The 12380-nt window shown below is 47.8% G+C and overlaps 1 protein-coding gene across 1 annotated transcript in view; it reads left to right on the top strand.

Moving 5' to 3' along the window:
- AATF (apoptosis antagonizing transcription factor) overlaps window positions 1–1838 on the top strand; it is a 111164-nt gene extending 109326 nt beyond the window's left edge. Inside the window, exon 12 of the mRNA XM_008011173.3 lies at window positions 1568–1838. Coding sequence (XP_008009364.3) covers window positions 1568–1631 — 64 coding nt within the window. The 3' untranslated portion in view covers window positions 1632–1838. The remainder of the gene's footprint in view (window positions 1–1567) is intronic.
- The last annotated feature ends 10542 nt before the right edge of the window (window positions 1839–12380 follow it).

Here is a 12380-nt window from a genome sequence, read left to right as displayed (position 1 = left end):
GCCATTTGTTTGCATTTGGTCTGGGGCTGCCTTCCACCTTAGCAGGCCTCGTCTGGGCTTATTGAGGCTAGTCACATGGATGTGTGTAACAGAAGAGCAGAAGAGACGGGTGGAGCCCAAGGGGGCAGCTGTGTCCTTTATCTGTGGCCTAGGGGTCTGCTGGGTAGTTCAGGGTGAAGGCACCAGCACATTCTTGGGATAAAATTCCTGTAATAAAATTGGAGGCCTGTTGTTCTCTGGCCTGCACTTTCACTGCCTGTCCATCCCGTGGTCCCCAACATAAGGCTGGCTTACATTTGTGGCTTCTGTACTCTATTCCTTTTGTTGGATTTCCTAGTTGTAGTACCTCTATTCCTATCCATAACTATAGTAGGGTGACTACAAAAAAAGACGAATAGGTTTTTGTGTTAAAGCCTTGCTGTTTGAAAGGTGGGGTTTTTTGGTTTTGTTTTTAAAGTCAGATGTGCCGATGCTGACCCTCAGATAATGAGAGCACTTTTAAAAGCTTGCTTTCCTAACAAGATGGCAGGCTATAATTTGAGTTCGATCTTGAGAATGTCCGAGCAGGTGTAGATTTCTTCTGAGGCTCCTGGCCCATGACCTCAGCCCTGTGTGCACCTGCCCTGTCTCCGTGAGGGCTACTGGCTGGGCCTTTTGCAGAGTGTGGACATGGATGGCTGCCTCTGCGGCCACATGCTACATGCCCACCTCCCTGATGGCAGGGACGTCCTCACGCGGGTCTTACCTGCTTGGAACCTCATGGGTCCCTCATGTCTCTGCAGGGAGAATCTGCTCTGTATGCACAGGGGAAAATGTTCTGGAGCTTCTGTCTCGATGACAGGAAAGACCCCTGCCCCACCCAAACTCCTTTTAGGTTTTCCAGGCCTTGGCAAATGGCTTTGGCCAGATGTTTGTGTGTATGTTGCATTTAAAAGAGTTTGAAAGTGGTCATTTACTTTTCTTTTTAGGGGCCCAAGACCCTGGCATGTTACTGTTTCAATGTCAAAACCCAACTTCAGAAATAAATTAGCCAATCATATTATTTATTAGACTGAGAATAGAGACAGGGCAGCTGGGGAGTGCGGAAGAAGCTTGGTTCTCCTCCTGAACTACTGCACAGATGATAGTAATTGGAATCTTGTTGCTGGCTCATTTTCATTGTTTTTCAAGTACTGCCAAGTCCAAGAAAATATGTGAAAACTAAATTATATCCCCTATATCCCATGTCTGATTGAATCCCCCTCATCGGGTGGCGGTCTCCTACATCCTATTAAAATATTCAATCTTGTTTTCTTACTTGAAGAGGCTGTCTGCAAAGGGCAAACTTACAGAACACTCGTTCCCTGGAGACGGGTGTCCAGCCGCACTGGACCATTTACATATTTTACTGTTTGATTGGGTTTCTTCCTTCTGTTGTATTTGTGAGTAAGAGCTGTGGGATGCATTTTTAATTACATGGCTGTGTTTTCAACAGAAGAAACCGAGTGGGGTATTTTCCAACTTCGTTCCTTTTTAACCTTGACTAGTGAACCAGTGTGTTAACCAGTTTGCCGTGTTTGTCTTTTAGGACAGAACTGTACCGCTCTCTTTTTGGCCAGCTCCACCCTCCTGACGAAGGCCATGGGGATTGACATCGCCTACCTCCGACACCCACCGGGCGCCTTGGCTGGTGCGGCTGCTGGTCCAGATGGAGGAAACCAGTGACTTGATGGGACTGAGTTAGTGGGGAAGCCCCTGGGAAGGTGCTGTGTTTCGAACCTGTGCCTAATACATGCAAGGGTGCTGTCCCGCCCAACCCTGCCTTTAAATACCACAAATAAAGAGCACTGTTACTGCCACCACCGCTTGTGATTTCTTAAGAGGCTGAGTCAGTCTGCTTTGGCGCTCCAGCGGATGACACGTTTCTTGGGCTTTTTTTTTTTTCTAGTCCAGTGGTCTCCTCTTACGATGTCAGACTTGACATTTCCTTGACCCACTCACCCTGGCGGACATGCAGATTGTTTGTGTAGTGTGGCTGTTGTGGGGAAAATGAACGAGGGGGTGCAGGTGTCCCTTCAACACAGTCATGTCCATTGATCTGTAGATATACCCAGAAATGGGATTGCTTGATCATAGGGTAGTTGCATTTTTAGTTTTTTTAGTAACTCCATACAGTTTTCCGTAATGGCTGTACCAGTCCGCCTTCCCCCCAGCAGCGTGCCAGGGCTCCCTTTTCCGTGCCTTGGTGCCAGGGCTCCCTTTTCTGCACCTTTACCAACACTTGTTATTTTTCATCTTTTTTATAAAAAAGTTTGTATTGCCATGTAATAGTTGTATACATTTTAGGGGTTCATCTTTTTGATAGTGGCCATTATAACAGGTCTGAGGTGATGTCTCATTGTGGTTTTTCTTTTTTTCTTTTTTTTTTTTTTTTTGAGACTGAGTCTCGTTCTGTCTCCCAGGCTGCGGTGCAGTGGCACAATCTTGGCTCATTACAACCTCCACCTCCCGGGTTCAAGCGATTCTCCTGCCTCAGCCTCCTCAGTAGCTGGGATTACAGGTGTCCACCACCACGCCCAGCTAATTTTTGTATTTTTAGTAGAGATGGGGGTTTCACCATGTTGGCCAGGCTGGTCTCGAACTGCTGACCTTGTAATCTGCCCCCCTCGGCCTCCCAAAGTGCTGAGATTACAGGCGTGAGCCAACACGCCCGGCCTCTTTGTGGTTTTTCTATGCATTTCCCTAATGATTAGTGAGGCTGATAATTTTTTAATAAGCCTGTTGGCCATTTGTATGTCTTCTTTTGAGAAATGTCTGTTCAGATTCTTTGCCCATTTTTGAAATGGGTTATTTCTTTTCTTGCTATTGAGTTTATTATATAGATGAATGGATAAGAGGTATAGGTACCCAGTGTACCTATACCCCTTATCGGCCTTAAAAAGAAGGAAATTCTGACACTCGCAACGATGTGGTTGAACTGGAAGGCATTATGCCGAGTGAAATGACCCAAGCACAGAAGGACAGAGACTCCCTAATCTCAATTATGCGTGGAATCTACAAAAGGCTGACTCGCGGAACTAAGGAGTAGAATGGTGGTTACTGGAGGCTGAGGGGGTGGGGGAGCAGGGAATGCGACACATTGGTCAAAGTCTACAAGGCTACAAAGTTTCACATCAGAGGAAGTATTTATTTATTTAGAGATGGAGTCTCACTCTGTCACCCAGGCTGGAGTGCAGTGGCACAATCTTGGCTCACTGCAACCTCTGCCTCCCAGATACAAGCAACTCTCCTGCCTCAGCTTCCCGAGCAGCTGGGATTACAGGCTGGGATTACAGGCGCCCGCCAACACACCCAGTTAATTTTTGTATTTTTTTTTTTTTTAGTAGAGATGGGGTTTCACCATATTGCCCAGGCTGGCTTCGAACTCCTGACGTCAAGTGATCCGCCCACCTTGGCCTCCCAAACTGCTGGGATTACAGGCTTGACCCACCCGTTCCCAGCCAGAGGAGGAAGTTTTGAGATCTATTATACAGCAGGGTAACTATAGTCAATAATGTGTTTTTCAGAGTAACTCGGTAAATTTCAAATGTTTCACCATAAAAAATGATAAGCAAGTGAGGTGATGCATCCATGGACAGGCTTGATTTAATCGTTCTACATTGTGTACACTATCAAGACATCACATTGTACCGCATAGGTGGATACAATTATGTTTGTCAATTTAAACTATAAATTTTAAAAACACTTAAGGCCAGGTGCTTTGGCTCATGCCTGTAATCCCAGCACTTTGGGAGGACGAGGTGGGTGGATCACTTGAGGTCGAGACCAGCCTGGCCAACATGGTGAAACCCCATCTCCACTAAAAATACAAAAATCAGCCAGGTGTGGTGGCACGTGCCTGTAATCCCAGCTACTTGGGAGGCTAAGGCAGGAGAATCGCTTGAACCTGGGAGGTGGAGGTTGCAGTGAGCCAAGATCACGCCACTGCACTCCAGCCTAGGTGATGGAGTGAGACTCCTGAAAAAAAAACAAAAACAAAAACAAAAACACTTGAAAGGAATGATTCTGGGATAGGATGCTGCTTTCTTTTAATTTTTTTTTTTTTAAAGGTTTCAGCTACTCTGGGCACACTCTGCCTATGGGGTACCCCTGCTCTGCAAGGAGAGTTTAAAAAAATAAATACATTTAAAAGGTTTTTTTTTTTTTTTTGGTGAGACAGGGTCTTGCTCTGTCTCCCAGGCTCGAGTGCAGTGGTGTGATCATAGCCCATTGCAGCCTCTACCTCCCGGGCTCAAGCAATCCCCTCCACCTCAGCCTGTCAGGTAGCTGGGACTACAGGTGTGTGCCACCGCACCCGGCCAGGATGCTGCTGAATGGATAATGTTTAGTGGTTTATCACAGTTCTGAGGAGCAGAGACTCCCCCAAAAACCTACGGGACTTTGTAATTTGGAGGCATTTGCCTATTGACACAAATATACGGTTGTTTGACTTTTTTGTCTCCTCTTTTCACCTATAAAGATTCTTCCAGAGTCCTTTTCCACACTCACAATTCCTAAATCACTATTGAGATTAGCTCTGGTGTAAATCTGGCAGGGGGAGATGATTCACTTGTTTTTCATCCAAAGGTCAAAAGCTGGAAATTAAATCCCCATAAGGGGAATTTATTGGCTTGCTGTGGTCAATATGCAGTGAAGATTATCTTGCATTAGTAATGTGTGCATATGGGTGGCCAGCATGCCGGCCTGAGCATCTCATAGGTTCTTTGCCCAGCTTGTTATTTAGAGCTATAGGATTAGAGAAGGCATGTTGGATCCAGGCAACTGAGTTGAGTTGTAGTTACTATAACTACTTGTTTTGTTTGTTTGTTTGTTTGTTTTTTGAGATACAGTTTTGCTCTGTAACCCAAGCTGGAGTGCAGTGGTGCAATCCTGGCTCACTGCAACCTCCATCTCCCAGATTCAAGCGATTGTTTCATGCCTCAGTCTCCCAAGTAGCTGGGATTATAGGCTCATGCCACCAAGCCTAACTAATTTTTGTATTTTTAGTAGAGATGGGGTTTTACCATGTTGGCCAGGCTGGTCTCGAACTCCTGACCTCAAGTGATCCCCTGGCCTCAGCCTCCCAAAGTTACAGGCGTGAGCCACTGCACCTGGCCCTAACTACTTGCTTTCAAAGTTGAGTTTTGATATTGCTTTGAAATGTCAAAACCAAGGGACAGATTTTTGTCCCCCAGAACCCTCTATATCATTGTCTTGGTGTCAGGGACAGCCGCACAGTGCCTTCGGGCCGGACTGAGAAGAAGCGAGGCCTGATGGCATCTGCATCACAGTTGAGTTTTAACATAAACGAAGCTGCTGAACTCAGGACCGGGCGGATAGGAGCGAGGAGGGGTTTTCCATCTCATGGTAATTGGACCTTGGTATGCAGTGACTTTTCTTGTCTCTACAATCACCTCTTTGGCTTGACTGTCAGGGAAATGTTTACTTTTCAATGTGTCTCCAGTTACCAAAAAAAATCAACTGAAATAAGAGAGTTCCCCTACATTCACTGCTTTCAAAATGATCCCCTTTTAAAATACAGAACATCCAACATTGTCCTTCTAGCCATGAGGGTTCCAGATGATGCTTGGTAGGACAGCAAGGAAACGACCTCTGAGCACTGAGGTTTCTATGAGCCTGATGCCAACCCGAGTTTCCTAAACAGAGCCTTTGTCATCGTTACTCTGAGGAAGAAAAAGATTTAAACAGGTACTTCAAAATATTTGGAGTCCAGCAAGTTTAATTAAAATGAGTTTAAAATGAGAGCTGAGGAAGAAGGAACTGACGGAATTTTCACTGAAGGGAGGTTTGCATTTTAAAATTCAGAAGACTACCCTCCTTCCAGCCAAGAATAAATTGGAAACTATTTTAATTGACACGGATACTGCAATTCAACTGTTACTAGAAAGACAGATTAGTTGATTGATTTGCATTTTAATAAAACTAATACTTTACATTTTGGTAGCTAATGCTGATTTTCAAATGAGTTGAGAACAGTTATCAAGAGTTTCAATCCAGAGCCCTTTTTCAGTGTTGACTGAAGCATTCCTCTCTTTTGTGTGGAGTTTGCGTTTATTTTATTTTTGCCCAGCTGACTGCTTCCCACGAGACACTCATAAACCATAGACCTTAAAGGTCTCACCGGTACAGTGAGGCAGTGAGCTGGTCACACTGAAACGTGGCTGCAGGCACAGCTCTACGCTGCCCAGGTGTGTACCAGAGATGGGAGCTGGGAAAGAGGGCAGAGGGCCTCCCTTAATGGTAGAGGAAATGCTAAGGCTGGCTTTTTGTCTTATTATTTTATTTTTGAGACAGGGTCTTGCTCTGTCACCCAGGCTGCAGTGCGGTGGTGCAATCTTGCCTCACTGCAGCTTTGACCTCCTGGGTTCAGGTAATCCTCCCACCTCAGCCTCCTGAGTAACTGGGGCCACAGGCACGCACCACCATGCCGGCTAGTTTTTGTATTTTTTGTATGGATGGGGTTTTGCCATGTTGCCCAGGCTGGTCTCAAACTCCTGAACTCAAGTGATCCGCCCACCTCGGCCTCCCAACGTGCTGAGATTACAGGCGTGAGCCACCGCGCCCCGCCCCACTTGTCATCGTTAGTACTTTGGGGTCCTCTTCTGTGTCTAGAGACAATCATACAGAATAGCCCCGGTGACTCTTGGCCGGGGAGCAGTTTGCAGGTTTTTACTTCTGGACTGTTGGATATTTTTTACTTATCCTTAAAAACAAAATCCTCATGCAGCCATGTCTGCCGCCCGCCCTGCACACATGTCTGCCAGCTGAGAGGCATGGCACACGGCATTCTCATTTTAATACTAATAGCTCAGTCAGGTGATTTCCATGTTCTTGCACATGTCACACTTCCATTACTAACTAGTCATTCCATGTGGGGCCTGTATCAGTATTTCGCGAAATCCCCTGTTTGGGGACATTTACATTGTGTCTATGTTTTTCCTCTTAATATACAGGATAATAGTACAGGAGAATATTTGTGCATCAACTTGTTTATGGTGGTTTTTGAGACTTGTTTTTGTTGGTGTATATCTGTAGGAGTCAAAGGAATCAAGTGAAAGAGTCTACATGTTTTTAGGGCTCTTGGAACATCGTGGTGGCGTCAGGGCCCTCGTCCACCCCCACTTGCCTATTCCAGGCCGTCTGTAACACATGGCGTGGAAGAGCCAGGAGGACATTGGCCCTGGAATTTGATCCTGGGGTTTATTTCTTGCTCCCCAGGGACCCCTTCAAATCAGCATGCTCCTTTGGGAGGATTAAAGGGCTGCTTCCTGTAATGTGCTTTGAAATGATGCTCCAATGAAAGATGGTGGGTAAATAGAAAGTGACACCATCATCTCCGTCCCAGGCCCCTGTTTTTGTTTTTGTTTTTTTTCCTGGCTGCTGGATCACATATAATTTGCTCTCCACATGCCCCTCTTGTTTTCATGCTCTTGCTACTTTCATCGCCTTCACCCTGGGGTCTCCCAGGCAGGTTTTCCTTGTCCTCTAGACTTTGGTTTTGGTGTGCAGCCATTCCTGTCCAGGGATGCTGGCCAGGGCTCCCTATTGAGCATCATTTGGAACCCCTGGGTGTGTGAGAAGACACGGCAAAGCCAGCCCCTGCTTGCTCCAGCAGCTGACCCTGCATCACCCTTAGGGATGTAGTTTCCTTTTTAGAGGTTGATGTACTACTCTCCACATGCATTGCTAAAACCCCTCCAACATGACTGCCTCTCTCAGCCTTACCGTTTACTCCGAAGAGAGCAGAGTGTGAGGCTCACAATGAATCCAAATGTGATGTTGGTCATAAAGGTTGGTACCATTCCCCAGGAATGAAGCAGTCACTCTGTACATGGAATGTGTTAATGCCAAGATCCACGTCTCCCCGGATCCAGACACACAAATGAGGTAGGCACTGGCCTCAGCACAACTGTGCAGGTGGGCAGAGGTGAAGGGTGTCAGGGAAGGGCCCGAGGCTGGGTGTAAAAGTGTGGGTGTTCTATGCCTGGGCCGCTGCCTGCCCCTCCAGTGACACCAGAATAGTGCCACTTTCTATCCTTGCTGTTCTATTGCCTATGTTTAATAAATGCAGACGCAACAGTGAGCCTGGCCTAAAGCGAATGAACTTTGTTTTCTGCATCTCAGTTTGTGTTTTTACTTTTTTATTGTTGTTGTTTTGAGTCAGAGTCTCACTCTGTTGCCCAGGCTGGAGTGGTGTGATCTTGGCTCACTGCAACCTCCACTTCCCAGGTTCAAGTGATTCTCGTGCCTCAGCCTCCCAAGTACATGGGATTACAGGCATGTGCCACCATGCCCGACTAATTTTGTATTTTTAGTAGACCTGGGGTTTCACCATGTTGGCCAGGCTGGTCTTGAACTCCTGACCTCAGGTGATCCGCCTGCCTCGGCCTCCTGTATTTTTAATTTTTAAGTATGTGGGTGGGCGCAGTGGCTCATGCCTGTAATCTCAACACTTTGGGGAGGCCAAGGTGGGAGGATCACTTGAGCCCAGGAGTTCAGCCTTGAGATCAGCCTGGGCAACAAAGTGAGACCCCCACTCTCTACAAAAAATAGAAAAAAAAGCCAGGTTTGGTGGTGTGCACCTGAGTCCCAGCTACTCAGGAGGCTGAGGTGGAGGATCCCTTGAGCCCAGGAGGTCAGGGCTGCAGTGAGCCATGATTGTGCCACTGCACTCTAGCCTGGGCAAGAGAGCGAGACCCTATCTCAGAAAATAATAATAAATGTATGCATGTACATGTGTATTGGGGCATTGTGCTAGAAATTAAATAAAGCTTGACTTCACGAAGAGAACCATTCTAAGTTTACCTCATTTTCTTTCTTTTCATACTTTCTCTTTCTTCATAACATTTACAAAATAATTGCCAGCAATTTGGTAAGTTCATTAACTGATTCTCTCTTAAGTCCAGGCTGCACATCGCCCTGCTGATTCATGTGGATTCAATTTGTCCAACAGTTCTATCAATGAAGTCCTCATTACCCTCTCCTCGTGTGTGCAGGGGAGGAAGGTTGTAAATGCAGCCTGAGTGCGCCTTATCTAACTTTTGTTCTTCTCATGGATCTATAGATTTCCTTTACGGTGCTTTTCTTGCCCATCGTGTGGGATCTGCCAATAGGATCGTTGCCTCAGCTGCATTTATATTCCTGAGAAGTTTACTCCGTTTATTTCCCCTGGTTCCAGGTTCTCGGAGTTCATTTGCTGAGGTCAAGGACACCATGTTCTCAGGAAAGAAAATTTTAAAGAATGTGGAAAGAAAGAAAGAAAAAAAAAAGCAACAGCTGCACATCACTGATCGGGTAGAAAAAGAATATAAGGATCTCAACATACATCCTGACAGTAACACATGAAGAGTCCTGCCCGCCCCTCCCACCCCATCTGCCTCTTTGTGACTGGATTGGAAACGAGCTCCATGTGTGCTGGGCAGGCAGGTTCCTGGCACCGGCAGCTGGTCACTTCTCTTTTCTGCGATCTGCCCCTCCCGTGCTACCAGGTTCTAAGAGGGACTTAGGAACACATTGCTAGTGCTGGCATTGGCTTGTGTGATGTTTTGGGTAGAGGACACGTGTGATTGAAGGCCGGAGTCGTGGAGAGAATCCTGGACTAGAAATCAAATCAGCTGGGGTCTGACCTTGAGGAAGTTGCTTCCCTCAAGGTCCTTATTAGTGATCTGAGGGTCAGTTCATGGCTGCTAAGGACTTTCCCATTCTGAAGCCGCTGTTTCTAAGTAAAAGCAGCATCGCAGACTTGAGTTAGTGTGGTGTGAGAATGCTGTTCAAGTCCATTCCTTAGGTATTTCTTGACCTCCTACTGTGTGACAGGCACTGGTGGAGGCTTAGCAAGGAGCTCTTTTGGCCCGTGACCCAGTCGCTAGGTGGTTTCTGTTGCCCTCCTCTTTTCTTCGGTAGGGTTCTGTGGGCTTGGGTCTCATCAAAAACCGCCGCCCCCTCTGCAGTTGTTCTGAATCTTGGCTGCAACTCCTGGAAGCTCAGGCTCTGGACCCACTTTCAGGCTTAGCAGCACTTTCCCCAGGTTCTGGCTCTCCAAGGTGAAAGCGCAGCCTCAGGGGAGGGCGCTGGCCCCGGTGCTCAAGGCTCCTCACATCCTGGGCCTTCCAAGTCTGGCTCTGAGAGACCGCCTGCAGGAACGCAGGTGCATTAGTATGCAGGTGTGCTGATACCCAGCACAAAGCAATTAGCCTGCTGCTCTGCAATTTCTGCCTTTCCCCAGCAAGTGTGGCTCAAGTGTTGGTTCCTTTGTCTGCATGGCCAGCACCGTCCTCTCTCCTGCAGGGAGGCCTGGGGGCTCCGGGAGATGCCTCTTCTAACTCTAGGAGTGGTCCGGAGCATCTAGACCAGAGTTGTCCGATAGAACTTTCTAGGATGATGGGAATGTAATCTGGTTGTTCTGTGCTATCCCGCACGGTAGCCACCAGCCACATGTGCACTTGCAGTGTGGCTAGCAGCTAATGTATTAGTTCAGATTTGTATGACTATTTTCCAACCTTTTGCAAGGCACAGCAAGTGCCAAAATTAAAGATGAGGCAAATGGTCAGCAGATGAGGTGGCAGGAGCTCCAGCTGTCCCAGGGCTGAGGGGCTCAGTGTCTTCACACACCTGTGCCCAGCCCAGCAGGCTGAGTGGAAGTCCCTGTTCTAGACCTGAGCTGGGGCTGGTGGTGTGACCTGTCTCCACTGAGTTCTTGGCCCGGAGACCTGGGGTGGGTGGAGGGCGTGGAGAAGTGGGCGGTGTCCTGCTTGGTGTCCAGGGTGGTCCGGGGAGCCCGGGAGGCTGACTCAGTCTCATCTCCTCCTGAGGGACTGGGCTCGGAGCTGAATTCCTGATGCCACACAATTATTTTCCAGTCTGACTCTCGTGTCCTTTAAAGTTGTGGCACACTGCACTTGGTTTTAAGAGCTAAATGTAAGGCGAACGCGGAGCACTTTAAATGTGATAGCTCCAAGTTCACATTGTTTGAGGAGATAAGGAGAAAGGACCAGGTGCTTTGAATTCACTTATCAGCATTTTCGCACGCTCCTGTCCCTCCGCACCCCCCACCGAGGTGCTGTGATGTTCCACCAGGATCTTGGAATTGGAGGCTTCCCCAGGCTGCGGGGCCACCGTTTCATCAGCTCACCTTGCTGGTAAGGCCAGGGCTTTGTTCCTGGGAGTGCTTGGGCCCCAGGTGTGTGTGTCTGGGAGGCTCCTGCCGGGCAGGGCAGGGAGAGCGGCCTGGCCTGGGAAGTCAGCCCCTGTGACGGGGCTCCTCGAGCCTCTGGAGCCCTGGGGAGAGTTTGCATTTTAAGGTCACATCTCCATCCTCCAGGAGAAGGATGAGAGGGGCCGGCTTTAAGTCCTAGTTCTCGGGTATATAATTAAACAGAGATTTTCCTTCCTGAAGGAACAAAAAGAGGCCAAGGACAGCCTAATTGCAACCTCAAGATTGCTTCTCCAAGAGTGGCCTGAGCAAGTGGGCTGAGGTAGATTTGCAGCTCTGGCTGGTGTGGTGGCCTGAGCCAGCAGGGCCCAGGTTCGGCTGCTGACGGTGGTCCACAGGAGGGGAGGGTCTGTTGGGCAGGGGAGCCTCTGCCTTGCTTCCTTTCAGGGTGAGCCTTTGGTTTTCCTGTCCCAAATGGGGGGGCCACGTGGGAGCCAGCAGCACACACTGGCCACCACTGACCGCTCCTGCTGTCCTGGCACTCCGCCCGCTCCCAAAGCAGCAGCCCATAGTGACAGGTCGCGAGTGCCATCAGAAGGGTGCACCGCTTTATTTACGCGGCTGTCAGCCAGCCTGGCTCTTCCAAAGTCGCGCATTACCAGACGAGTGAAGGTAAAACAGTGATGCTTTATTAATTGCGGGTATGGCTGCTAATTAGAACCCAGGCCTGGGTTTTTATACCTGTTTACATACACTTGCTCCAGAGCGGAAGGACTTTCTCATCTCTCCTTGCCTCTCCCCCACCCCCAGAAGAGAATTTCAACTTTAAGACAAACAACTTCATTTACAAGTGTGTCTCTAATTAGCTGCAGAATTAGGGAAGCTGAGCTTTCCCCCATAGATCCGCTCAAGCCTCCAGGGAGACTGGTGGAATAGAGAGAATCGCATTTCCAATTATTTTGTTGAATTGCTAATTTAGTTATTGTGCCTGGTGTAATTGTGATGGGTATTGGGTGTGCAATTCAATTTGTTTTAAATATTTGTGGGAAGGCTGATCAGTAATGGAGCTGACCTATTTTGTGGCCCAAATTGAGAAAAAAAAGACTAAAACACAACAGCCACAAAGATAGAGTTTGTTTCCATTTTTATTTTGATCTCTCTCATCCCTCTTAAGACCATTGATGCAACA

Source organism: Chlorocebus sabaeus, chromosome 16, assembly GCF_047675955.1.
Source record: "Chlorocebus sabaeus isolate Y175 chromosome 16, mChlSab1.0.hap1, whole genome shotgun sequence".
Lineage (NCBI taxonomy): Eukaryota > Metazoa > Chordata > Mammalia > Primates > Cercopithecidae > Chlorocebus > Chlorocebus sabaeus.
Note: the sequence above shows the minus strand (reverse complement) of the source record. Positions and strands in the feature narration are given on the sequence as shown.